Genomic DNA, 27671 nt, shown 5'->3' on the forward strand with positions numbered 1-27671 from the left:
AAAAAATGGGGAAATGGCATTAAAAGGCTATTTCCACAAAGGAATTTCCCTACACACGAGGGATTTTCTCTCCCAACTTTGGAAGGCAGCAAATCCAGATGTTTAGATTTCACAAACTCTGGGTTCCCTTTAAATTAGGGGACTCAAATAGATTATCAACTTAATTTTGCTCAAGAAGACATGTTTTTGCCAGCCTGGGAAAGACCCTGACTCAAATACTAGAGTATCACACAGCCAGGAACAGGACAGGTCAGCAACCCATGGAAGGACCTTGAGGATGTTGTGCTCAGTGAGGGAAGCAGACAGTGTGTGGCTCCATTGATAGGAAGACACCCAGGACAGGTGGACTCAGAGATTGGCAAGGGGGCTAGGTCCCATTAACAACTGGGAACAAAGTTGCTATTTGGTGAGAATGCAGGACTAACCACACAAAATACTGAATGTCTTAAATGAACTGTACACTGGGGCAGAACTTTGTTGCATTAAGTATCTGCAAAGTTTTATATATATAAACAAAAACAGAAGGCTCATCCCCATTGCCTTCTCCCAGAGTATGCATGATGCTTTTCTGAAACCTTTTAGCATATACAGACCCAACCACCAATCCTTTTGGAGGCAAGTACTGCCCATGAGCTTCTTTTGCACAAGGCTAACACACTACCACTTGAGCCATAGTGCCACTTTTGGCTTTTTCTGTTTATGTAGTACTGAGGAATGGAACCCAGGGCTTCATGCATGCTAGGCAAGCATTCTACTACTAAACCACATTCCCAGTCCCCTTCTGGCATTTCCTGAGTAGTTTATTGGAGATAAGAGTTTCATGGACTTTTCTGCCTGGGCTGGCTTTGAACCATGATACTCAAATCTTTTGAATAGCTAGGATTACAGGTGTGAGTCACTGGAAAGAAACTGCAGACAGGGAGACACAGGCCAAGCTATCTGTGAGAAACATTTATTCTCAAGCTAAAACCTGGACAAAGATTATTGAACTTCAGAAAAAAGCCTACACAGAATTTTATTTCTTCCCTAATGCATTCAATCTAACAAAGGAAATAAAACAAAAAAATACCACCTTTAAACTCAGAATTGCACTGGTTTGTCTGTAGTTATGTGAAATTTCAGATATTCTTGTTCCAATGAGGTATCAGCTGCAAACTTTGGTAATATTTAGAAAAATCAACAAACCATTCTGAAAACAAAACAAAACCAAAAAGAAAAAAAAAATAAACCCTAAGTTACATCTTTCTTGATACATATACAATAACTACAAAAGATAATTCATTTTAAAGTGTTCTAAGTTCAAAATGAAAAGACAAATCCCTTATCTTCTCAATCATTGAGTTAAAAAGAAAAGGTGAATTTAGATGATCAAGAACTCAAACATCCCCAAACACACCCAAGTGCATCGGGAAGAGCTGGATGGGCACTTCCTGGAATCTGGTTGGCATTTTTCAACAATTCAGTGCTGAGAAAGAGCCCATCGTTAGAGAAGGCTGGGCAGGCGGAAGGCACTTGGCTACGTGGCACTGGGCGCTTATTCCTGGGGTGGCGCCCGGCCCCCTGACAGGTGAGTCCAGCTGAGGTAGATTCTGCTTGGCTCCAGTGCTCTCTCTACCCATGGGGACAGGCCTTCCAGCTGGGGCTCCCACAGAGATGGCTTCTGGGCCATGGAGCCCCAATTTCTCCCAACACCTGGTGACTAGAAGCTGGGCTGTCTCTCGGTGGCTTTCACCTCACAGGGGGACAGAAACTACAAGCCTTGCAAAGGCTGTTCTCGGCAGCCAGACTCCATCTCCTGAGGTCAGAGGCAATTAATTCTGCAAATCTGCTCTTGAGTCACGTGGAGCTTTTGGGGGCCTGCAGTTCCTAACTCCATCTTCAAGCCATCGGGTTTTCTTTGCTGTCTTGAAGGTCAGTGGCAGGCTTTGTATTTTTATTTTTTAAAGATGCAAAACACGGTGAAGCCTACCTTTCAGCCAGAATGTGAGAACTGTTCTGAATGTATAGACTCAATAACCAAAAAAAAAAAAAGGGGGGGGGGGGGGGGGGCTGAATGAGACAAGCCTTTGTAGGGAACTACCTGTTTAAATTAAGCCCACTAAGAGGAAAGCAAAGGCCAGAAGGCGGCGACCAGGCTGGGGTTCCAGGACAGGAGACTGGGCGGCATCACCGGCCACTGCCGTAGCCGGGAAGAGCTGGTTGAGAACGCTCTGCAGCGGCTGGTTCACCTCTGTGACGTAGCCGCGGCCCAGGTCATAGCGGCAGGCCGGGCAGCTGAACACCTGGGCTCGGAAGGACCTGTCCAGGCAGTCCTGCAAGACACGGGGCAGGCCGGTGAGGAAGGCAGCTCCTCCCAGCCCTCTTCTCAGAAGACGGGGTCAGCCCAGTCAGGAGCACAGAGGACAGGACCACCGGTCTTTTCTTTGTCCACTGGAACCCAAACCCAATCCTCCTTCCCCAGGGAGCAGGGAGAGTGAAGACTCCACCCAGCTCCGCTGGACTCCCTGGGCACCCCCAACAGCAAGCCCAGCACCCCGCCCCTATAGCACCGTGTACCAAGTAGGTGTCAGTACATTACCTCTCCTGCCCCCAGGAAGTAAGGAACGAGAGGCCCACTGGCCCCTCACACACACTCTATCAGCTGTCAGCTAAGGCAACCTCTTCCAGAAAGCCCTCCTCCCACAGCCACAGGCCAGGCAGGACTGCCCCTGAGGGGGGCAGGTGACCCTGCACATGGGGTCCATCCAGGTCCTGAGCAAGGCCACGGGCACACGTGGCAGGGCAGGTACCTCACCTTGCATACATTGTGCTTGCACACGGTGGTGACAGGCCGGAATACCAGCTCCTGGCAGCAGATACACTGGAAGGCCTCTTCCACTTTACTCAGGAATACCTGCAAGGGGAGGCCACCATGTGTCAGGTCTAGGGCCCTCACCCCCCAGAGTCCTGCAGGAGGCCAGGCATCAGGAGGCCGGGCATCCTGAGAGAAAGACAAAAGATGGTGCGGGGGGAGGGAGGGGGGAATGACACTGGGGGGGAGTGTTACATGGAGACAGGGCTTCAGGGTGGGAGAGGGAAGATTCTGGAAGGGGAGGGTGAGGCCAGAGGCACAGAAACAGGCTTAGGAGGCATGCACCTTGTAAGCAGGGCGGGCACAGGGTCAAGGAGCCCATGTGTGTGGTGGGGTGGGCGTGGGGAAGGAGGCCACATGTGTGGTGGGGAGAGCACGGGAGGAAGGCCACGCATGTGGTTGGGTGGGGACTCACCGGCCCTTCGCTGAGCGACTTCAGGACCTCATCCCACAGCTTGGCGTTGCTCTGGTCCTCCCGGATGAGGCTGCTCTGCTGGGCTGTGAGGCTGTGGGGCTCCAGCTTGGTCCTCTTGCTGCCCTGGGCAGCCGAGCTGGCCTCACCTGGCAACAGTGATGGAGGACAAGGTGAGGGGAGACGCTGGCAGGGCTGCAGGGATGGGCAGGGTGTGGGCGGGGGACACCCACCTGCGGACTTCCGCTTCCACAGGCCCTGGGGGGACATGAGGGTCCCCTGCCCTGTGGCTGTGCCCCTGCTGTTCTCCTTCTCCTTGTCCTTGTTGGCCAGGGCTTCCAAGTAGCCTTCGGGGTACTGCAGGAGAGGCACCAGAGGGGACACGGTGTGAGTGATGGGAGGTCCACTCGCTAAGCTCAGCCAAAGCCAGCCCGGCCCCGCTCCCCCAAAGCAGGCACAACTGTCACTCCAGCTACTGAGCAGGCCCAACTGGGAGGATGGTGGTTCTATGCCAGCCCAGACAAAAAGGAAACAAAACTCCATTTCAACACACCAGCTGGGAGTGTTGGTGCCTGCCTGTCATCCCAGCTATGGGGAAGATGGTAGTCTCAAACATCCCCTTCCCCCCAAAAAAAGAGAGACCTGGGGGGGGGGGGGACTAAGGAAAAAAAAAAAAAGGGCAGTAGAGGGCCTGCCTAAGTGCAAACTCTGAGCTCAGATGCAAAACCACCACGTACATATACATTACATGTAACATATATAATACATCCACTTTACTCATTTTTACCTATATATATTTGTGGACAGATACCCATGTATACGAGGTGAGCATTTTACTACTAGGCCATATTCCCAGCCCCAGATACCCATGTATATGCACACACAGTAATGAATAAAATGGGCTGGCTGTGACTTAGCAGGGAGCTCAGTGGGGGAGGCCCTGGGTCCAACCCCAAGACTGCAAGAAGCAAGGAAAACAAAACCCAAAGCAGGTGTGAACAAGGATTTCCTTCACAGTGGAGCCTGGTCCATGGCCAACGCTGTTCAGCTGACCACTGGGTGTCAAGGAGCCTTTTCAGAGGGTTGGAGGCGTGGCTTAGGTGGTAGATACAGAGTAGAAGTCCCAGTCTCAGACAAAAACAAAAACAAAAAGGAATCCTGGAATTCAAGGAAACTTCATTTTAAACAACTGGAGGCCCAGGGCCTTTTTTCTGTGCTTTGTAGAACCCAAGGAAAGCCTTACACAGTTAGACAGGCCTCGGCTACATTGCTAGCCCAACCAACTTAAGATTTTTTTCGTGTGTGTGTGTGTGTGTGTGTGTGTAAATACTAGTTGTGTGAACTCTCAGCCAAGCATTGGTGGCTCACATCTGTCATCACAGCTAGTCAGGAGGCTGAGATCTGAGGATTACAGTTCAAAGCCAGCCCCAGCAGCAAAGTCCTAGAGTCTTATCTCCAATGAACCACCAAAAAGCTGGAAGTAGAGCTATGGTTCAAGTAATAAAGCACTAGACTTGAGCTAAGAAGCTCAAGGACAGTGAGTGCTGAAAGCCCTGAGTTCAAGCCCTAGGACTGGCCAAGTTTATTTACTAATAATAAAATAACTAAAAATGTCTCCTCCATTGCTTCTCTTCTTCCTAGATTTTTGGCTTTGGCAATTCCTTGGGTGCATAAGCACATTCAAATGACAGGCCCTGTAACCCCCTGGAGGGGAGGGGCAGGCACTATCAGATTCTCAGTAGCAATTAAGATTCCTTAAATAGCCCCACATTTATCAGCTGGGAAGCAAGTCTCCACAGCAGGAACAGAAGACACCGGAATTATAGTGTGAGGAATTTGGTTTGAGGAACTTATTTTCTGTCATCTGCTCTCAGGAAACTGGGAGCAGGAAGGACAGCCCTGCACAGCCCTTGGGGAACATCCTGCCTGCCTGCTTTCTACCTGTTCTACCTGCACTGATGCTGGCAGCACGGGAGGGGAGGCAGCTCTAGCTGCAGGTGGGGCACATTGGTAGGCAATGACCCAGCATGTTTTTAAGGCCCTGGGTTCCACTGTGGCACCGCAAAATTAAAACAAAAACCCACATGCAAGACCAGAGGTCAGGTATAGTAGCAAACATCAGCAACTGCCTCACTCAGCAACCTGAGATCAGAGGATCTCAGTTCCAGTCCAGCCCAGAAAGACAAAGCCATGAGACTCCATCTCCAATTAACTAGAAAAATGCCGGGCTGGTACTAGGCATACCAATTAGGAGTTCAAATCCCAGTAACAAGAAATCATCATCATGGCTGGGGGGAAGCTAGAGAAAGACCAGATTCCAAACTCTCCACAAACACAGTTGACTAGAAAGCTTGACCCCCCCCCTACAACAGGGACACAGACAAGAACATCACCTACACACTACACAGCACCAGGCCAAGACCTAGGTACTACTTTCTGGGGTCCCCAAGGTAGTGAAGGACAGGGACCCAGGAGAAACTCAGGCCTGAGGCCTTCTGTGCCATCTCCCAGCCCTGCCCTGCTTCCCAGCCTTCCCAGGGAGCCCTGACTAGGGTAGCTGGGCCCTGAGGGGCACATTCAGCAGGGAAGGGGGGAGCTCTAGGGCTTGCACACACCTGCATGGTGAGCCCCAGTTTCTTGATCCGGTCCTTTCCCTGTTTGGTCCAGGGCCCAGGCTCACTGTCATCCCTCCGCAGGAGGTACCGCCACACCAGGAAGCCAGACTTTCCCTTCTCAGGCCAGTACTTCACCACCTGTGGCAGGGACAGGGCATATCAGGGCAGGGCCCAGGGGTGCGGACCCCTGCAGGGCAGGGCCCAGGGGTGCGGAGAGCAGCGTTGGGGCTCACCTTGTAGATGCCATCATAGCGGTTGCCCTCAGCTGGGGCGTACTTGCTATGCTTGCCGCCCTTCATGTTCCGGACCACCCGGACCGGTTTCCCAGACCGCCAGTCCTTAGACTCCGCACCTTTTACATCATCAATGGGTGCCGAGCAGTTCAGTGCCAGGGCCCTGTGGAGAGTCAGGGCCCCCCCAGGTTGGAACGTGTGTCCCCCAAAGAGAGGTACAAAGGCCACATGTGGCCCTCTGTAGAAACAGAACTTGGAGGGAGGAATGGAAACCAAATAGGGGCCCACTGCACTTGGGGTTCCTAATGAGGAGTGCACATAATTGGGTGCACGTGGCTCACACCTATAATCCTATAGTTCTCAGGATGCTGAGATCAGAAGATCAGGAAACTCCAGACTCTTATCTCCAACTAATGACCAGAAAACTGGAAGTGGAGATGTAGGTGCAAGAGGTAGAGAGGCCAGCTTTGAGCACAAAAGCTCAGGGATAGTGCCCAGGCTCTGAGTTCGAGCCCCAGAACATTCCTCACAGGTAAAACAGGGTGAGTTCCAGCTTTCTTCCTGACTGTGCTAATGCAGCCTTGCTTGTTCACTCCCACATGGCCCATGGCTGCTTTCATGCTAGGATGGCAGGAGCCCTTAGTTGCAATAAATGGGCCCCACACAACCTTGGAAGCCAAAGAAATCCCTTGTGGCCTTTGGACAAGTCGAATGACAGAGGCCCTCAGCAAATAGACAAGAGGATGAAGGCATGGCCCAGAAGGATTAAACAAACAAAGGAAGGGGGAGGAGAAATATCCAACATCTACTCTCACCGGATGGCCGTGATGCCAAGACCAAAACCAAGCGCACAGGGCAGGCAAGGATGGATAGGGACAGAAAAAAACAAATTCTCCACAAACCTGTTGGTGTTGGTGAGTTTCTGGTCACATGACTGTTCTGCGGTCCGCTTGTTACCAGAAAGGTCTCGCCCTCCACTTCCCGTGTATGTGAAAAAATTCCCATGGTCCTAGGACAGATAAGAAGGCAGAAGTGAGCCAGACAATGGTGCTCACCCTGTAATCCCAGCTACTCAAGAGTCTAAGATCTGGAGGACAGGGGTTCAAGGCCTGGGCAGAAGTTTCAGAAACCCTATCATAACCAATAGCTGGGAACCGTGGCACACATCTGCTATCTCAGCTTCTGTGGAAAGTAATAAATGGATTGTCTGGGCACCAGTGGCTCACACCTATAATTCTAGGGAAGCTGAGGCAGAGGAAATACAGAAGGCAGAAAAGAGTCAGGAGAAGGAGGGAGGGAGGTCCATGAGAGTGTTTAAAAAGTTGATGGCTCATGCCTGTAATCCCAGCTACTGAGATCTAAAAATTACGGTTCAAAGCTAACCTAAGAAGTCCGTAAGACTCTAATCTCCAATTAGCCAGCATAAAACAGAAATGGAGCTCTGGCTCAAGTGATAGAGCATTAGCCTTGAGAAAAAGAGCTCAAGAGACAGTGCCCAGGCACTGAGTTCAAGCCCTAGGGCCAACACAAAACCATGTAAGACAGATCACAGGCTAGGGGCAGGCCTGGACAGGAAAAATGACCAGCTCTGAATAAGGCTAGGGGCGTGACTCACGTGGGAGTGCCTGCCTAACACACCAAGGCCGAGTTCACCACAAAGAAATGCCTGTGATGGGGTACTTCCCGTCCTGGGTGTTTTGCCACAACTTTAAGATAAAGCTGTCCCCACCCACACTCACCACGTCATCCTCATAGCCGCCGGCCAGGACCAGGGAGTACGCCCCATCGTTACTGCGGCCATGGATCCCCGCCACATGCGGCCGGTGGACCCCAGACTCGCTGACCTGCCGGCACCACCAGGAGACAAAGGTCAGGCCTCGGCCACTCCATGACCAGTGTCCAGGCTTCACCACAACCAACCACCCTAACCCGGGGGATTCAAGCTACATCTGGGGACATGGGTGGCTTTGGAGCTGGGAGGCCCTGGGCAGCTCCATAAGCCAGACAATGCTGTACCTCTGTGTACAGGCCTCCGGCACCTATTCCCGACACCCAACCCAAAGCAGGTCCATCACCACAGGGCCAATCTCAGCTATGGCTGCCTTCCCTGAAGGTCTCCCCCCCTGGGCAGCACTCAGGGCCCAATGGTTTTGTCCCTGGCGGCCCCCAGCCTGTCTGGGTCCTCTCACGCCAGCCCAGCCCCACAGGCTCCAGCCTCTACCCGGCTCAGCCACTAGCAAGGGGGGTGCCAATGCAGCCAGAGGTACCTGAACACGGAACCGCCACATGGTGCCAACGGGGACACCAGGGATGGGTCCGTAGTGGTTGGAGGGGACGATGGTGCACTCCTTCGTGCGGCCGACACAGGCCATACCCTAAGCATAGAGGACAGCAGGTGATCATGGGGGCGGGGGGAAAGACAAGCAGAGGAGCAGAGCAGGGGGAGCACAGGCAGGGAGCAGGGGCAGGGAGAGCAGAGGGTAAGGGGAGCAGGGGAGAAAGGGAGTAGGAGAACAGGGTGAAAGGGGGCAGGGGCAGAGGGAGCAGGGGAGTAAGGACAAGGGGGCAGGGGACAGGAGCCAAGGGGAGCAGAGGGAAGGGGAGCAGGAGGAAGGGAACAGGGGAGTAAGGATGGGAGCAGGGGGCAGGAGCAGAGGCAAGGGGGAGCAGGGGGCAGGGGAAGCCAGGGGAAGAGGATCAGGGGGAAGGGGAGGAGGAGAGGCAGGGGAGCAGGTAAGCGGTCCCACCTTGCCCCAGTCCCGCTGGGAGGACGAGGTTGCGGAAGCCATCTTGGCCTTCTTCTTGCTCTCCCGCAGCCGCTCCCCCGCCAGCACCACCTCGCTGGCGTCGTTGCGGCACTCCGGACAGTACCTGCAGGATGAGGGTGGGTGAGCACGGTTCGTTCTGCCCAGGGATGCAGACATAGCGGTCACCCAGCACCTCTCACACTATGCAGCCCAGAATCTGGGGGCCAGGAAGCAGGCTTTCAGATGGGGACCCCAGCGGACCCTGGGCCACCAGGGCACAGGGGCTCTCGTCCTTCAATTGCCAAGGACCCCAGGCCCTGCCCGCAAGGGAAGTAAACCCAGTGGGCCAGGTGTACCAAGGGCGGGCACTCATCCATGACTCAGTTTCTCCATTGCCACAGAGTGGGGGAGGGGGGCAAGGGGTAGGAAGGAACAGACACAGGCAGGGCTTCAGGTCATAGCTGGAAACCCATCACAACCTTCTACCACGTCCATGGGAGGAATGCCCACGCCACCAAGGACGTGCTGTTCCCCCCACACCCCGGGGGGCAGGCTCCTCACCACTCAGCCTCAGTGGGCACGCTGCTGAGGGGCGGGCACAGGCAGTACAGGTGGTAGGCCATGTCACACTCGTCGCAGAGCAGCTGCTTCTCGGGCGCCTCGCGGCCCCCGCACAGGTGGCAGGCGCACACACGGCACAGCTTGTTGGGGTCGTCCTTGCAGTACTTGCAGGACGGGCCACTCTTCCCTGCACACAGGAGGGCGTGGTCAGCCACGCCACCTGGGGGACCCCATAGCGGGGACAGCCCAGGGACACGGGGCTGGGGGAACTCACGTCGCAAGGGGTTCTCCACCATGGGGCTTCCTTCACCAGGGCGCTCGATCTTGAAGATTTCATCCACAAAGATGATCCGGCAGTCGTTGAGAGAGTTGTCCCTGTGGGAAAATGTTCTGGAACATTAGAACATTCCAGCTGTCCAACTCCTTAGCAGAGCAGTACAGATCACGTCTGGGGAGCTGGGGCCAGGCGGGAGGTTCCAAGGGCTGTGCTCAGCTTGGCGACCATCTGGCCAAAGTCCTGCCAACTTGGGACTCGAGGTAAAATGGCGAAAACCACAGTTCCAAAATGTGCTGCAATCAATAGACTCAGCTGGAACCTTGGCACACACAAGGCCAATTAAGCCAGATTCAACACCAGTAAAGCACTAAGGAGCCCCTGGGCACAGTGGCAAACACCTGGAATCCCAGCTACTCAGGAACCTGAGATTTGCACTATTGAGGTTCTAAGCCAGTCTGGTCAAAAAGTTAGCGAGACCTTCCCTATCTTGACTGATAAGGTTATGCGTACAGACAGAACACCTTAGCTATGTGGAAGCAAAAATAGGAGCATTGCCAGCTGCCAGTGGCTCACACCTGTCATCCTAGCTACTCAGGAGGCAGAGATCTAGGGATCGTGGTTCAAAGCCAGCCCCAACAGGAAAGTCCATGAGACTTATCTCCAATTAACTACCACAAAACTGGAAGTGGTGCTGTGGCTCAAGTGGTAGAGTGCTAGCCTTAAGCTGAAGAGCTCAGGGACAGCACCCAGGCCGAGTTTAAGCAACACAACCAATCAAAAACAAAGGAGCATTGTGGTTCATGCCCATGAGAACAAAAATATGACACCTATTTGAAAACTAAGTAATAAAGCAAAAAGGGTTGGGGAGCATCTCAAGTGGAAGCACACCTGCCTAGCAACTCCTAGGCACCGAGTTTGAAACCCTAGTGCCATCACAAATACAAGTGAACCCAAAAACACTAAAGAAAAGTCTGACCAACTTGCCAATGGAAAAAAGATTAATCATATTGGCTGGAAATGTGACTTAACAGCACAGTGCTTGCCTAGCATGCACCAAGCCCTGGGTGCGATTCCTCAGAACCACATAAACAGAAAAAAACAGAAGAAGTGGCACTGTGGCTCAGGAGGTAGAGTGCTAGCCTGGAGCAAAAAGAAGCCAGGGATAGTGCTCAGGCCCTGAGTTCAAGCCCCAGGACTGGCAAAAAAAAAAAAAAAAATTCATGATCTTCCTATAGGTATAGTTAAGTCCCACCACAACTTGTAAGGAGCACAATGCCACCACAGATGAGCTCCACTTGCGTGAGTGAACTGCCCTGCCCCATGTTGATGCTCAAATACATACATGAAACTGAAGTTCCCGTAACCCAGTGTACACAAAATATCACTTTGACATGGGAGCTGTGCTCATGTCTCCTCTCTGTCTGTAATCCTGCTATTCAGGAATCTGGGATCTGGTTCAAAGCCAACTGAGCAGAAATGCCCACCAGACTCCATCTCCACACTGGAGGCATGGCTAACGTGACAAAGCGCCAGCCATGAACAATCAAGCCAAACAAAAGCGAGAGGCCCCGAGTTTAAGTCCACCAACCAGCATAAACAACAAAGTCATTGGGGCCCAGGTACCAAAACAATCATAATGTGCAGGCACCATGCACCACAGACTAGAGATCCAGAACCTGAGAGCAGGAACAGACAGCTTTACGGATGTGGCCGGGACTTCCTGTGATGCCTTAGACACTGGCCAATCAAAGACCAGTCCTGAGCTCCTGGCAGATCTAGTCCTGCTTGAGCCACACAATCCAGCTTGAGCCACACAATCCAGCAGCACCTGCTGCAGGCATGACCTTCCCCATGACCCAACGTTCATCCCCACAAACACCAGGACAGCCATCGGCCAGCTAAGATCACAGCTGACCACAGTGCAGTCAGATGGACCGGCCGACAGAAAGGCAAACAAAACGAAGTATCCAAGGAAACCTTAAAATATCAAACTCAGCTGGGCACTGGTGACTCACACCTACAATCTGAACTACTCAGGAAGCTGAGATCTGAGAATTGTGGTTCGAAGACAGCCCAAGCAGAAAAGTTAATGAGATTCCTATCTCTAATTATCCATAAAAAAGCTGGAACTTTAAGCCCCAAGACTGCCCACCCCTCCCAAAAAAAAATCAAACTTAACAAAATACATGCCAAAGCAGAGCTGAGCGATAAACTTATGTCACTTAATGCCTGCATTACGAAAGAGAAAACAGCTGGGAATATGGCCTAGTGGCAAGAGTGCTTGCCTCCTATACATGAAGCCCTGGGTTCGATTCCCCAGCACCGCATATATAGAAAACCGCCAGGAGTGGCGCTGTGGCTCAAGTGGCAGAGTGCTAGCCTTGAGCAAAAAGAAGCCAGGGACAAAAGAAGCCAGGGACAGTGCTCAGGCCCTGAGACTGGCAAAAAAAAAGTTACAGGAAAGAGAAAACAGAGCCTCACACCTGTCATCCCAGCTACTTGAGAGACTGAGATCCAGAAGATCACAGCTTCTCAAGACCCCATGGGTCCGTATGCACCTATCATCCCAGCTACGTAAGATTACAAGTAGCAGGATCACAGTCCAGGCTAGGCTGAGCACTAACCTTTAAAAGGAGCTATCGAAGGGTGGCTTTGTAAGAGTCAAGAGGTCTTAAAGTGTAGGACGCATTTTTTTAATTAATGTGCTGAGCAAATTTGAGTTGGTATATTATGAATGATGTGTTATTAAACATGTTTTTGTCCTAGTTTAAAAGCAAAAAAAGTCTGTATGGATCATGCCTATAATCCTAGCTACTCAGGAGGCTGACATATGAGGATCACAATTCAAAGCCAGCCTGGGCAAAAAGGTCCCCATAAGACTCTTATCTCCAGCTAACTACCAGAAAACCCGAAGTGGGGTTGTGGCTCAACTGAGAAAAAAAGAGCTCAGGGACAGCATCCAGAGCCCTGTGTTCAAGCCCCATGACTGGCAAAAATAAATGAATAAATTAGGCAAAAAGTACTGAGAGCGTGGCTCAAGTAATATACATCTGGTAAGCTCAAGACCCTGAATTCAAAACCCCAACTATACAGAAAAAAAAGGGAAATGTCTCAAATTCAGAAAATTCCCGTATTAGAAAAAAAGAGCACAACCAACCCAAAGCAAGCTTAAACAAGAAAACAAGAGCAGCACTCAGTGAATGAAACAGGGCTGGGCATGACAGCATATGCCTCTCATCTCAGCACTTGGAAGGCTGGAGCAGGACTACTTGAGTGTAAGAGTTTGAGGCCAGCCTGAGCCACACAGCGAAACGACATCTAAAGAATAAAACAGGACAGTGAGGACCAGCCAGCCCACAGCTCACTGCTGGGGCTAGGCTCAGTGCTGCGTCTCGCTCCACTCAACAGCCCCCTTTGAGTTCCTAGAGGCTGTTCCCAAGACTCAGGGACCCGCTGCACCCCCCTCCAATAGCTTGGACAACCATGTGGGGAGCGAGAGAGCCTCCAAAGAGCTGTCTGCAGACCTGTGGGCTGGTGCAGGGCTGGGACAGGGCGGGAGGGGCTCACCCCAGCATGACGTGGGCATAGAGCTCCCGCGCCGTCCTGGTCTCCCGTTTCCTGACAATCTCCGCGTCGTACCAGAAGCCCCGCTCCTTGGGGAGGTCGGGGTTGTAGTTGAGCATGACCACTTGGCCCACCTCCAGCTCCTGCCACGGGAGCAGCGTGCGGGCACGCGCACGAACATCCCTGGAGTTCATGGTCACCACGCCGTTCTCGGGGTAGCTGCGGAGAAGCCCTGGCCTGAGCCTGCGCACTGCCACACTTGTTCACTTCAGTGGGCAGATGACCTCCCGCACATGTGCCGAGCACAGGCCACAGCTGAGGGAGTGGGCAGGCTGGGCACATCCTCCCAGGGGCCACCTGGGACATGGCCTCTTTTGGGTATGGGGTCCGGGAGCAGATGTCTTTATAAGGCAGGGGACAGAGGCGGCAGCATCACAGGAAAATGAAGGCAGGTGAAAGGGGGAAGGAGAGGAGGAGGAGGAAGGAGAGGACAGGAGGAGGGAAGACACGAGGAAGAAGAGAGGGGAAGAGAAGAGGGGGAGGACAGAGGGGAGAAGTAAAGGGAAGAGGGAGAGGAGAAGGAGGAAAAGGAGGGGCCACAACTTCCAGAAAGCATAAAAACTTACAGTGACCACCGACAGATTCACTCCCAGACCTGGTGGAGGACGCTAGCCCTACCAACACTGACACCACGGACCTCCAGCCACCACAAACCACAGTGAAGCAATCCCCATATTCACTAACAGCCCAGTTTGTGACACTGGTTTTTGGCATTACTGGGGTCTGAGTTAGGGATTCCCACTTGCAGGGGAGATGCTCTATGGCCTGGGCCCCACCCCCTGTGAACTTAGCCACGCCCCCTGCCTTTTTTCTACAGCCCCTTCCAATGGCAGCTGAATACTGGCTAAATGTGGAGATCGTAAAAGGTCAGCTCTTTCCACCTGCTGGCCATGAAAGCAGCTGTATGAAGAATACACGCTTGAACACAGCATGGAGACTATCAATCACACTAACAGGAGGCTCCAGCACTAGCAACTGGAGAAACTTGCATCAAAGACCCCATTTCTCAATTCTGTTGCTAGGTGAACATAGTGGCACACTCAAGTCATCCTAACTATACAAAAAGCATAAATAGGAGGATCCCAGTCCAGGACTGGTCAGGCATAAAACACAGACCATTGAAAAAGAAAAAGGAGCCGGGCGCTGGTGGGTCACACCTGTCATTCTGGCTACTCAGGAGGCTGAGATCTGGAGATGGGCCCAAGCCAGCCTGGGCAGGAAAGTCCATGAGACTCTCATCTCCAATGAACCACCAGAAAACCAGACATCGCACTGTGACTCGAAGTGGTAGAGTGCTAGCCTTGAGTGGAAAAGCTGAGGAACAGCGTCCCAGACCCTGGGTTCAAGCCCTTGGAGCAGCACCAAACAAAACAATAGTAACTAAAAACAAACATTTTTATGAAAATAAATTTTTAAAAAACAAGTAATGAAATTAAAAGAGGCTGCAGTTATGGCTCAGTGGTAGAGGGCCTGTCAAGCAAGTACAGGGCCCTGAGTTCAAATCCTAGGAGAAAGGGGGAGGGGAAGAGAGAGGAGAGAGCAGCGGGAGAGGGAGGGAAAGGGAGAGGGAAAAAGGGGAAGAGGGGGACAGGGATAGACAAGGGGAGAGAAGAGAAAGGGAGAGAGGAGAGATGGGGGAGAGAAGGGGTGGCAGAGCTGACCACTCCAATTGAGTCAGGACGTGTAGACCCGCACACGTGTGTGTCCCGTCCCCCCCCCACCTCGGGCCAACACATCCCTGGGCTTCCAGTGGGCAAAACCTAAGAACACAGGTGTGTGGTTTGAAATCTGGCCTGAGCGGGGTGGAGGCCACCTAAGCAGGCCAGACCCCATCCCTGTGTGCAGACATGCCATTCCCATCCCCAGGTGGGAGGGAGGAGGGATGGTCACAGAGGAGCCCCATAATGAGCATGGAGGGAGAAAATGGAACAAGGGAAGGAGCGATCCCCCATCCCCAGGCAGCGCAGGGCAGCATGTTCCCAGGGATGGGCAGAGGACTGGACCCTGCATCCACCCTGATCACTCTCTGTGGCCTCATGGCCCCTGGTTGCAGTCACCCAGCCAGGCCCAGGTCGGCCTGAGCACCAGGTGCTCTGTGGGGCTGGCGCCCTGGGGTACCCCAGTCCCACCACGCAGGGCACTCACTCATCATATTTCACCCGGTAAACAATGTCCTCCTCCAGGGTCGGGATGGCCGTGGAGCTGCAGGGCTCATCCTGGGCAGGAGCCTTCCTCAGCACCTGCACCACCTGCGCCTCAAACCACGCACCCATGCTGGTGTCCCGCGCGTCCACATACTCATTCACCTGTGCACAGAGGTGGGCTTATTCTACCTGGGGACAGGGAGGGTGGGGGCTGGAGGGCAATGGGGTGGGGACGGGGCAGCGGGGCAGGGTGAGGTTTGTTGGGGCCTCAGGACAGGGATGCAAACTCAGAGAGCCCTGCAATAGGCTGGCAGCTGCAGGGCAGTACAGCCTAAGGGGGGGGAGGGTTTCTCTGTGACAGCCTGGGCCTGCAAGGCTGCTAAGCTCTGCCAACAGGTGCCCGAACCCAGCCAAGGGGGTCTGGGGTCAGAAACTCCTAAGTGAGAAGCAGCACCTGGTAACAACAGGAGCCGCAGCCACAGCCTTCAGTTTTTCCAGAGATGCTAGAAACGCAGACCTTCCCGTGTCACTTCTAGAAAGTTCCATTATGTGGGTCCTGAGGCCCTAGACACTGACCCTAGCTTCAGAGTCACCAGGGGCCCCCAAGGTCCGCCCTCAAGTGGCCTCCAGGACCTAGGCACCCTTGCCCCGGGGTGCCAGGCCAGCGGCGGGACTCGGGCCATCGGCAGGCAGCTACGTGGGCCTCACCTTGTAGAGCCCCAGGTCCGTCTCGTCCAGGGCATCCTTGTCGCCCGCAGCCTCGCCCTGGGTGGAGGATTTGTCTGACTCGCTCTGGCCCAGGCAGCAGCCGGAGTCAGTGTCCGACAGCTCGGAGTCCCTCTCCTTAGAGCTAGACGGCAGCACCAGGCTCTGCCGCACCAGCAGCTGGATGGTGTCATTCAGGCGCACGTCGTAATCGAAGAGAGTGTGGCCGTCCTCCATCTGCAGAGGTGCACATAGGGGATGCTTGTCTGAAACATAGCAGGGGGTGCCGGCAGGCCCGAGGGGGTGGCGCAAATGGGACAGGACAAAGGACAGCAGAGCCCAATGGACTGGGCCTGCTGACAGCCACCAACTGCCAATCCAAGCTGAGTGCCCAGGGATCATCTGGCCACAGTGGGACACGCTGGTCAGCCCAGTACGGTTATCAGGGAACAACCCTGCCCTAGAGCCACGGGGACCTGCACATCTAGCTCCCTCATTTTCCCTTCTAACCCCCCTCCCTGCCCCCCAGTGCTCTGAACACGCACAGAGGCCCAGTTCTGGGCAGCCTGTCCACACCCAGCACCCTTAGCCTCCACTGGGAGGCATCGCTGCTTCCAGCAGTCCACCCCTGGGGTGCCGCAGCCTCGTCCCTCCCCCCACCAGGAGCACCAGAGTCACCAGGCTCTCAGCGGGATAGGAAGGGAGTGAGGGAAGTAACCAAGGCCCCCGGCTCTTCCCATGCTAGAGTTCAGAGGCCTGGATTGGCACGATAGCAGAATCCCCTGTGAGTTGCAGGCTGGGCCCCAGGGTACCCTGTGAGCCTGGCGCAGGTGCCCAGGTTGCAGGAAACCCTGTCTATCACTTAAGCTCACCCTGGCTGCAGGCAAGTCTCTGAGGCCAGCCAAACCTAGCTTGGAGCCCATGCTGGAAGGGGAGGTCTTCAACATGCCCCACCCAGCACACAGGAGGACCCTCCAGGGGTCAGCACCCCAGCGCTCCAACCTGGGTGCAGCTCTGAACCAGCAAAGGTGCCAGGGACGGAAGGAGGGGCCAAGGCAACCTGCACACAAGTCACACATCACACGCCATCAGTCCCAAGAGGAAACCATCCATCCACCACCAGACAGACAGACAGTACCATCAGCCCCACAAAGGAGCACCACACAGCCAGGAACTGGATAAGGCTCTGGCTCTACTCCAGCATGGAGGGCCACTGAAGACAGCATGATCAGTGACAGAAGCAGCCACAAAAGGCCCAAAGCAATCTGGAAACACTCACACTGGGTGAATCCAGAGATGGGAGAAGGGAATAGGGGCAGAGAGTATCTCTTAGAGAAGAGGTATTCTAAAGCTCACTGCAATGGCTTCACAGCTGTGAGTGGACCTAAAAACAGACTGCACCCTCAACAGGGGAATACGAGGGTCTGTGACCGTGGATCTAAGGCTGAATGCAGTAGGTACCTGCAACACTCAGGAGGCTGAGGCAGAAGGGCTGCAAGGGTGAGATGCAGTGTGGGTTGCACACCCTAACACTGTCTCAAAAAAAAGCCAGGGCTAGGGATGCAGCTTAGTGGTAGAGTGCTTGCCTAGCATGCATGAAACCCTGGGTTCCATTGCTCAGCACCACATACACAAAAAAAGCCGAAGTGGCACTGTAGCTCAAGAAGTAGAGTGCCAGCCTTGAGCAAAAGGAGGTCAGGCCAGGAACAGCACCCAGGCCTTGAGTTCAAGCCCCAGGACTGGCAAAAAAAAAAAAAAAAAAGGAGGCAGAGATCTGGGGGCTGTTGTTCAAAGCCAGACTGGGCAGTAAGGCCCCTGAGACTTATCTCTAACTACCAAAAGTAGGAAATGGAGCTGTGGCTCACGGTGGCAATGTGCTAACCTTAAAAAGCTCAGGGACAGTGTGCCTAGGTCCTCAATTCAAGCCCCAGCACAAATAAAAGGGGCAGGGTGGGGGAGGACAAGGAAACAGCAGGTACAGGCTACACTGTACGACCACAGCTGGAGAGCATTCTGGAGAAGGCAGAACTCAGGAAGGACACGAAGGATCTGGCTACTGGGGAAGGAATAACAGGGAGCCCAAGAGACCACTGTGTGATACTACTCTAGTGGACACCTCGCCCACACACAGGATGCCCCCAGAGTGGCCAAGGGACTGAAGTCTGTGTGGAGGACAGGGGGGGTACAAGAAGCTACCCACACACCTTTCAGTCTAAAAAGCAGGAGTCTTCTTAGCCACTTTTGTAGAGGCCACGGTCCCGGACACAGCTAAGAACTCAAAGGCCAAGGTGCTCATGGATGGCTCTGTGAGCACAGTGAGCCCCACTGGGTTATTCTCAGGGTGTTGCTAGGGGAGCAGCACTGTCCGGGAGCACCAGCAGCAAGAGCTGAGGCCACACATGCCCAAGGGTGGCACACAGCGACAGCCACAGTCACCCCTGCATGGCACCTGCGTCGCCACCAGGAGCACAGAGTGATAGAGGGCAGACCCCACATCTGCAGACATGGTACAGCCAGGCAGAGGCTCCACTTTGCCAAGGGCAGCGCAGAGAATGGACATGGATCAGCCCCCAGAGGAAGAGGTGGGGAGGTCGGCGCCACTGTCAAACTAGGATGTGACACAGGACAGCAGAGCCCAAGAGTCCTGGCCCATTTACAGATACGGTGGGGGAGAGGACACTGTGGGGGAGAGGAGATAGTGAAAGGAGAGGAGGCAGCAGGTGGGGACAGAGGGTGGCAGCCACAGCTTGGAACCACCTAGCAAAATCCTGACTCATGCAGATCCAGGATCAAGCTCACTCCACCCGATCCCCCTCTCCCTCCACATCCCTAGGACCATGCTGGAGGCTGGGCCCTCAGCTGCCACCAAAGCCCTGGGAAGGCCAGGCAGCCCCTGGTTGGGGAACTCACAGCCACATGACACATGGAGGGGGCCACTGGACTCTGGCTCCATGAGGGAGGCATCTTACAAGCTGGTAGAGCTGCTTTCTGCTGAGGCCACTTCTGGAAGTTTCCAGAAGGGCCCAGAGGGCAGGTACCAGCTTGCACAAGCAGCTGCCAGGACAGGAATATAAGGCCCCTCCCCCACTGCGCACCAGATCTCCTCTGCTTGAGCACAGACATGTATACGCATGTGGGCGGGTGTGCGTGCATGCAAGCATTTGTGTGTGTGTGTGTGCGTGCGCGTCTCTCACCTGGACTAGACTAGGGACGGTCAGTTAGAGCCATTAAACGATGAACCTTCATGTTTGGTTCCAAGAGTTTAAATCTCCCCCCACCGTGGCCAGAGGCATTAATAAAAGCGACAAGGACCAGACCACGGACTGTCACAGGTGTTTCTTTTGTTAAAAATTAAACACAGGCCGGACGCTGGTGGCTTTCACCTGTCATCCTAGCTACTCTGGAGGTTGAGATCTGGGGATCGTGTTACATGTGAGACTCTCTCTCCAATGAACCACTCACAGGCCAGAAGCGGAGCTGTGGCTCAAGGGTAGAACGCTGGCCTTGAACACAAAGAAACTCAGAGGCAGCGCCCAGGCCCCGAGTTCAAATTCCACGACCGCCAATAAAGAGGATGGAACACTGGAGATACATCGCGGAAGGACTGCCGGAGCCGCAAGGGCGGGTGGCTACGGACCAGGCGGATCCTCTGCTTGTGGAATCCTCCAGGTAGGGGAAAAAGCGAAATGGGAAGCTCATGGCGACGCTGTGGACGTAGCCGGGGCACGCCCCGCCCTGCTGGTGGGAGGAGGAAACGCAGCAGCAGAGATCGCGAGAACCGGCGAGAGCGCGAGAAGAGGGGCCTGGGAAATTTGAGTGACCTGGCCTAGACGGCGCTGGGACCTCTGACGTCACCAGGGCGGGTGGCAAAGGGCCCTGCGCATGCGTATGGCCCGTACCCACGTGGCGCATGCGCCGCAGGATCCCAGTGGCCATTTTCTCACTGGCCACTGGCGAGCACACAGGGGAGCCCAGTCCAGCAGCCCATCAAACCGGATGGTCTCGGACAACGACGTGCGGCCGAGGCACTCGGTGGCGCCTGACAGTCCATGCATGGCATGGCCGCAGGGTGCCTAGGCGGTGACTGGCCGGCTGGGCCATGCAGGCCTCTGGAGAGGATTCGGGTGGCCACACCAGAGTGACCACGCGTGGCCTTCACCCAGATCCAGACATCACCCCGCACCTTACCAACTGAGACACGCCTTACATCCCACTTAGAAGTAACAAAGCAAGTTGGGCGCTGGTGGCTCAGGCCTGTCATGCTATCTACTCAAGAGGCTGAGATCTGAGGATCCTGGTTCAAAGCCAGCCTGGGCAGGCTGAACGCAGCACTGTGGCTCAAATGGTAGAGTGCTGGCTTTGAGCAAAAAAGCTCAGGACAGAGCCCAGGGCCTGAATTTAAGCCCCAGGACTTACCAAAAAAGCCCTTTAAGAAAATCCAGGCACTGATGGCTCGCCTGTGTAACTACTCCAGAGACTTGAGGCCAGGAAGATCAGGGTTCAAAGCCAGTCAGGCATGAAGCCCTGGGTTTGATTCCTCAGCACAACATAAATAGAAAAGCAAGAGTGCTAGCTTTGAGTAAAAAGAAGCCAGGGACAGAGCTCAAGCCTGAGTCCCAAACCCCAGGACTGGCAAAAACGCACGCACACGCACACGCACACACACAGAGCCAACCTGAGGCAGAAAAGTCCGCAACATTCCAATCTCCAAAATAACCAGCAAAAAAGCCAAACTGGAGGCATGCTTCCCCTCAAGTGGTAAGGCGCCAGCCATGAATGGAAAATCCTGAGAGTTCTAGACCCTGAAGAAGTCAAACCATAGTACTGGCTGGCACACGCACCCACACATCTACAAGCTCCCATACCTGCCATCTACCCATGTCTCTGTCTCCGAGAGGACCTTAGAGACGAGGATACAAGCCACAAGTAACCACGTGGCATCTCCAGCTGGCTCAGGGGACTGTGAGAGAAGCACAGGGTTCTCAGACAACATCGGTTGTCATGGCTGAAGGGTGGACCTCAGCACTAGAAAGTGTGTTTGTTCTCCACTGGCCCGGCCCAGCCAGGCGCTCCATCAGAATCCAGATGTGCACATACACAGACATCCAGCTGCATGGGACATGGGAGAGAAGGGCACACACCGAAGAAGGATCAGACAGCCAGTGTACCTCCAGGGAGGGCAGGCTTGGGACTTTGGAAGAACAGATGAGCAGTAACAAGCAGGCCTGGCTCTAGACCAGCATCAGGAGGCTGGTGGGGTCACTGGTACAATGACAGTGACATGCCACTCTGGAAAAGATGACATGCTCATGAGGTGAGTCATGACACAGGACACAGGAAGCGCAGGGAAGTCCCACCCACTAATAGCAACAGCCAACAAAATCTAAATCAGTTCTGGGGTACCATTGATCATTCTGGAGGTATAAAAGGGTCCCAGGGCCATAGTTCGAGAGCCTTTCCAACACACACACGTTAGGACCTATTGTAGCACAATCCAGAGCCCCCTGTTCCTTCCAGAAAAGCTGGGTCCACCAACTTAAGCTGGTTGGAAGCTAGCTCCACAATTACAATTCCAACTGTTCTTGAAACGCTTTCTAACCAGGCACTGTTGGCTCACATCTGTAATCCCAGGAGGCTGAGATCTGAGGATCATCGTTCAAAGCCAGTCTGGGGATGGGCTGGGAATATGGCCTAGTGGTAAAGTACTCGCCTTGTATACTGAAGCCCTGGGTTCGATTCCTCAGCACCACATATATAGAAAAAAAGCCAGAAGTGGCACTGTGGCTCAAGTGGTAGAGTGCTAGCCTTGAGCAAAAAGAAGCCAGGGATGGTGCTCAGTCCCTGAGTTCAAGCCCCAGGACTGGCAACAAAACAAAACAAAGTCAGTCCAGATAGGAAAGTCGGTGAGATTCTTATCGCCAATTAACTACCAAAAAAGCCAGAAGTGGCTCCAGTAAGAAAGCACTAGCCTTGACCACAAACTCAGGGACAGACCCCAGGCCTGGAGTTTAAGACCTGCACACACGTGCACACCCACAGAGCTTTGTTTTTGAGGCAGGGTCTCTGTGTGTCATCCAGACCGGCCTTGAACACCTGGGCTCAAGTGATGCTCTGGCCCTGGCCAGGGTATGAAACAAGTCTCACTGGCACACAAGACACATCCACTCATATGGCTTCTAAACCACAATGGCAGGGGCTATCAGGTCAGCAGCAGCAGAGGCAAGCTCACGAGGCCGCCACTCACCAGTCCAGGTGTGCTGGGCCCTTGCCGACGCCCACAGGTTCCACTACCTTCCTGGGGAAGATGCCGTGGGAGTGGGCCCAGGGAGCAGAGACCCTCCCTCACAGCTGCAGGACAATGCACTGGTCTCTGGGAAGTTTCGGATCTGCCATCTGACCCACCCTAAAGTAAACAGGGCAAGCGGAGGGTACTGTGACAAATCACCCCAGCCAAGCCACTCCGGGGCCACATAACCATGAAGACAGACCTGGCCCACGTTGCTTGTCACCAACTGATGTGACTGTCCCCACATGATAAGGGGCCATGCCTGTGGCTGTGACAGAGGTAAGGACATGGAGCGCCTAAGCATGACCTGACTTATCAGGAGCGAAGCTCAGGGCTGAACCTGGCACACCTATTACCCGGCCTGCTGCTCACCAGGCTGCCATGGGATCCATCCCATCTCAGTCCTGCCTGCAAGATGTGGAAACAGAAGCTGAGGAATCCCTGGTCAAGAACTCAGAAAATCCCATCACCACCCAGAACAAGATCACTGAGCCACTAATCACACCTACTGTGAGTTTATAAAAATGCTAGTCCTGGGCTGGGGATATGGCCTAGTGGCAAGAGTGCTTGCCTCGTATACTTGAAGCCCTGGGTTCGATTCCCCAGCACCACATATACAGAAAATGGCCAGAAGTGGCGCTGTGACTCAAGTGGCAGAGTGCTAGCCTTGAGCAAAAAGAAGCCAGGGACAGTGCTCAGGCCCTGAGTCCAAGGCCCAGGACTGGCAAAAAAAAATTGATTGCTATAAAAAAAAAAAAAAAAATGCTGGCCCTGGGCCTTGAACTCAAGGCCTGGGCACTGTCCCTGAGCTTTCGAACTGGAGGCTGGTGCTCTACCACTTAACGCCACACCTCCACTTCTAGCTTTTTGCTAACCAGAAATGAGGCTTATGGGGGTACAGCTCAGTGGCAGAGCATTTGACTGCAGAAATGAGGCTTATGGACTTTCCTGCCTGGACCAGCTTAAACCATGATCCTCAGATCTCAGCCTCCTGAGCAACTAGGAGTACAGGTGTGAGCCACTGGCACCCAGCCCATTGCTGTCTTTTGTGGGCAGTTTTAAGACAAAACAAAGCCCGCTGCCAGTTCCCTCCTGCCTGGGCTGAGACTGGGTAGGAAGTGGAAGTCCCTCCCTCCCCATTGCGAGCTCACTGAGCTCCCACATCTGTAACAATCAAGAGCCATAACTGCCACACTGGGTCCGAGACCACCACAACTCCACCACTTTAAAGCAGACATGCTATGTTACGCTTTAAAGTTTCATTTCACCTCACTGGAGACCTCAGGCTACAGGCCCATGTTTCTTTTGAAGAATAAAAGCCATGAGTATTCTCTAGAACCTTCTGTTTAAGAACAGCTTACTGGCACTCCCCTGCAAGTGAGTCAGGCTGACTTCCAACCTTATCAGCTGGCTGTAGGCAGACTTCCGGCCTGCCATGTGCCTGTCCCCTCCCTCCTGTCACCCAGCACCTCCCCTCCTGGCTGCTACCTGGGGAAATTGCGTCACTCACTAACCCGCTGGGCTCTGCTCCCTTCAAGGGAACCGGAAGCAAGCACTTTCCCTTACAGAGCTCGGGTGTGGGGGCAGCCTTGGGAAGGGGGGGGGGGTGTTGCCTGAGACAGCTGAACTCTGAGAAGCACAGCACTGCCTTCAGCCTTGAACATCAAGGTTCCAAGTTCGAATCCAGACCAGGCTGAGGTGGCTCTCATTCTGGGATGTAAAACACAAGCGAAGGCCAGGCTGTGTGGAACAGAAAACTCCCGCTGGGACCCAGCTTGGCAAGCTTACAGGTGTGACAGACAGATGCTCTGTTGGGTCTGATCTTACATCATAGGTGTGGACACCTGTGTGTCTCCAAGCACTGAGTTCAACATGCTTACACTTCCCTCCACACATTTATCCAGGCCAGCTAACTGAGGAGCAAACGTCCTCCATGTACTTGGAAATGCATCCAGAGCACAAGATGACCTGATGGCGAGGATAAGAGGACTAGCATCTTGGGAAATGTGAGGATCCTGGCCAGCCTTTGAAACAGGAAACTATTAGACACTCATCTCCAATAAACCACCAAAGAGCCTGAAGTGGGAGAGTGGCTCAAGTGGCAGAGCATCAGCCTTACGTGAAAAAACTTAAGGGACAAGGCCCAGGCCCTGAGTTCAAGCCCCAGTATGGGGGAAAGGGGACTACTACGCACACACCTGATACCATGCTGAAATGGCAGCTGTGTTGCCAAACCAGATCCATTTTGGGGCCATGAAACAGTCGGAGTGGGAGGAAGGAGAAAGGAGGAAGGTGGTCCCCAGCAGAGCTTGGTTGGGTCATGGCGCCCTGCCCTAGCCAGCACGTGGCTGTTCTCAGGCTCTGCTCAGGGCTCCTCCCCAGGCAGGCAGGCAGGCAGGGAGGGAGGCAGGCAGGGGGAGAGGCTTAGCTGTGAATTCTGAGACATTCAAGTCATCCAGTGTCTTGTGGGAAGGCAGCCTGAAGGTCTCCCAACAAATTAATCACCGCGGCTCATGGGAGCTGGCGCGAAGGGGCCCTCCCCAGCCTCACGCTGAGTCGGCAGGCCCAGTGTCGGTTTTTTAACCTAGACAGCAGGTGGCAGCAGTGCCCAACTCAACAACAAAGTCGGGCACAAGCACACTGGGCTGGCGACTTTTTAAACCAGTTAAGAGAGCTCGTGGCCTCCTTACTGGAATCCATGGCTGGCGGCAGCTCCCAGAACCCATACTTCCAACAACACCATCTCAGCACCCTCAGGAACCCCTGCTCCCAGAATGCACCACTGTTCCCCAAAACACCAACCAAAGGAGAGAGAGCCCCCAGCACTGACAATACAACGTCCCAAGCATGTGTTAGCTGTTCCGCCAAGATGGCGAGCCCAGAAAGAAGGCAAGGAGGGGCAACTGCTAGGGCAGAAATTCCCAATCTCAAACTACCAGTGAGCTCACTGAATGCCTAAACAGGAGGGTCTGAACCTGACAGGGGCAGGCTGTGCGTTATCAGGATGTGTTTTATAGGAAAAACCTGGTCACTCTCATCCTAATTGCTTGATGATTCTTGGCCCTTCTTGGAAATTTCTCAACTCTCAGTGGGCCACTATCTCTTTCTTTAGAAATTATTTCAATGGGAACTTAAAATTATGTAGCTGATTTTTAAAAGTCTAGGCTTGGGGCTATACAGCGCCAGCTGCCAGGCTAGTGTGTCCACGTACAAGTCTGGCCTTTGTTCCTCTCTCAGGCATTTGAGGTTTCCGTAAGACAGGCTCCTTCCTTCCGGGAGACATGAAGCGGGACCGGACGAGGGGGGGTGAGGCTTGTGTGCGTGTGGGTGGCTGCAGAGGCGGGCTGCCTGTGCGCCAGACAAGAACAAAGGTAGGACGCGGGGTGAGCAGCCTACCCAGGGGGGGCTTACCTGTTTACCCCGGTAAAAGAGCCTCTGCAGGCCAGGCTCCACGTGAAACAGGTCTTGGATCTTTCGTCGTAACTCCTCCACTTTGGTGAGCCTGGACAGGGAGTCTATGGTGTAAGTCTCCTTCCCGTCCATGGTTCGTACCTGGACCCACATGGTTGCGGTTGCTAAAGGGGTTCTGGGGAGAGGAAGGAAATAAGACCCGGGGTCAGTGCGGCCTACAACCACCAACCCATGACAGGCTGGGGGGGTGGGGAGGATTATAATGGCTTTTGTCCAGGCAGTGGATACTAGGTAACTTTCAGGTCACCCTCCCGGTCTCCTGCTCCCCATAATCCCACCGGAGCTCACCCAGGGCCACTAAAGGGGGGACTAAGTGTTGCCGACCACCAGATCTTAAGGGTGAAATCTCAGACCATCCAGGAGACCACAGATGGTTCCAAGATTGCAAAGTCCATCCAGGGTTAAAAAACGCTAAGGCCCAACACGGGGAGTGGACGCAGCTGTTCGTTCATTCATTTCATTCATTCATTCCTCCAGGGTTCTTATTTACAGACTTTTTTCCTCAAGTCTGGAACCGAGTGGAACTCCCTTCACAACTCTCAGAGCAACTCAAAACCAAGTACTACCGAAATGGCAGGACCCCAACACGCGACACCCCGCCCCGAGCGCCGGGACGTCCTGGGGGGCAGCAGGGGCCCCGACACCCCCTCCCAGGCCGGCCGGCGCGCGTGCGCCACTCAGCCAGCCCCGAGGTGGCCATGGCAACCGGCCGCCCCGTCCCGGCCACCCTCTCGCGCCCCCAGAGACTTCCCTCGGGTCCCCCTTGCACTCCCCGGTAGCCCTGATGTCCTCCGACCCCCGACAATCCCCCGGAAGCTCTCACCGGCCCGCGCGAGTTCTCGCCAGACACCCCACGCCCACCCCCAGCGCGGGGTCCGACCGAGGGGCCCCGCTCGTCAAGTTCCGCCCCCTTCACTTCAGACGCTTCTCTTATTGGCTGAGTCGGTCCCGGACGCCCCGCCCTGCTCTCTTCCTATAGGTGGAGACGCGCCCGGGGAAGTCAGGGCGCGCGAAACCAGGCCCAGGCGCGACAATTGAACTGCGGAGCTCCCCGCGCGCAGGCGCGGAGCCTGACACCCTCCTCCCCCACCCACCCACCCTCCCGGCCCGCGCGACCCCAGCCCGGATCGCCCGACCCCGGCGTCCCGGAGAGGAAGGGAGAGACTCCCCCAGGAACCTGGACTCGAGTGCACCCACGCCGGCGGCGCGTCCCGGTACCGGCGGGAAAGTGCTGCCGAGTGTCCCGCGCGGGGCAGCGCGCCGGGCCCGGGCGGGCACCGCTCTCCGCGGCGTCCCCCAGCCCGCCCGCCCCGCCGTGCCCCGGCAGCTCACCCCTCCCCAGGCCGCCACCACCTCCGGATCGCACCCCGGAGCACCCCGGCTTACCCGACGCTAACCAGCCCTGCTGCCAGCGGCTCTGATTTGTTTCCCGCGAAAACTCGGCATTTGGGAGCTGCGGGGGCCGCGGGGGGCAGAGTCGGGGGGCGGGCTCCCGCCTCCTGATTGGCCCGGCGCAGTGGCGGGAAGCGAGGAAGGAGGGGGCGCCCCCGGCCACTCCCCTCCCCCTACCACCCCAGCTCCGCCCCGCGGGCCACGGCCCCGCCCTGCGCCCCCGCTCGCGGGCTTTGCCGGGTGCGTCCCGCGTGCCTGGCCCGGGTGGCAGGGCCTAGGCCTCCCCCCTCTCCGCCACCATGCGCGCCCCGCAGGAACCCTAGAGGGTACCTCAGGCTGAGAGACACCAGATC

At 54.8% G+C, this 27671-nt stretch overlaps 1 protein-coding gene across 4 annotated transcripts; it reads right to left on the reverse strand.

Annotated features, from left to right (window-relative positions):
* Nucleotides 1-936: 936 nt before the first annotated feature.
* On the reverse strand, nt 937-27388 carry Uhrf1 (ubiquitin like with PHD and ring finger domains 1). Of its 4 annotated transcripts, none has more exons than XM_048341929.1 (17): nt 27313-27388; nt 25867-26041; nt 16173-16406; nt 15466-15626; nt 13264-13479; nt 9694-9794; nt 9420-9606; nt 8859-8982; nt 8379-8486; nt 7845-7955; nt 7014-7120; nt 6112-6274; nt 5879-6016; nt 3497-3620; nt 3267-3412; nt 2795-2893; nt 937-2312 (listed from the first exon to the last, which is right to left on the reverse strand). In XM_048341929.1, exons 2-17 carry the CDS (start codon nt 26017-26019, stop codon nt 2085-2087), a joined length of 2400 nt encoding a protein of 799 aa, XP_048197886.1. In that variant the 5' UTR covers nt 26020-26041; nt 27313-27388; the 3' UTR covers nt 937-2084. The 4 variants fall into 4 exon arrangements, with proteins under 4 accessions (XP_048197886.1, XP_048197887.1, XP_048197884.1 ...); XM_048341930.1 differs by lacking the exon at nt 27313-27388 and adding an exon at nt 26750-26808; XM_048341927.1 differs by lacking the exon at nt 27313-27388 and adding an exon at nt 26350-26435.
* Between the last annotated feature and the right edge of the window lie 283 nt (nt 27389-27671).

Source organism: Perognathus longimembris, chromosome 3, assembly GCF_023159225.1.
Source record: "Perognathus longimembris pacificus isolate PPM17 chromosome 3, ASM2315922v1, whole genome shotgun sequence".
Lineage (NCBI taxonomy): Eukaryota > Metazoa > Chordata > Mammalia > Rodentia > Heteromyidae > Perognathus > Perognathus longimembris.

Excerpts from the sequence above, each read along its gene's own strand:
- Uhrf1 (XM_048341927.1), bottom strand. The coding sequence starts at position 26,378 with ATGAACGAACAGCTGCGTCCACTCCCCGT. Across the intron at positions 13,480-15,465 it reads TACCGGGTGAAATATGATGA|CTACCCCGAGAACGGCGTGG; the intron begins GTGAGTGCCCTG and ends GCTTCTCCGCAG. Across the intron at positions 2,313-2,794 it reads GCAAGCACAATGTATGCAAG|GACTGCCTGGACAGGTCCTT; the intron begins GTGAGGTACCTG and ends CGTGTCTTGCAG.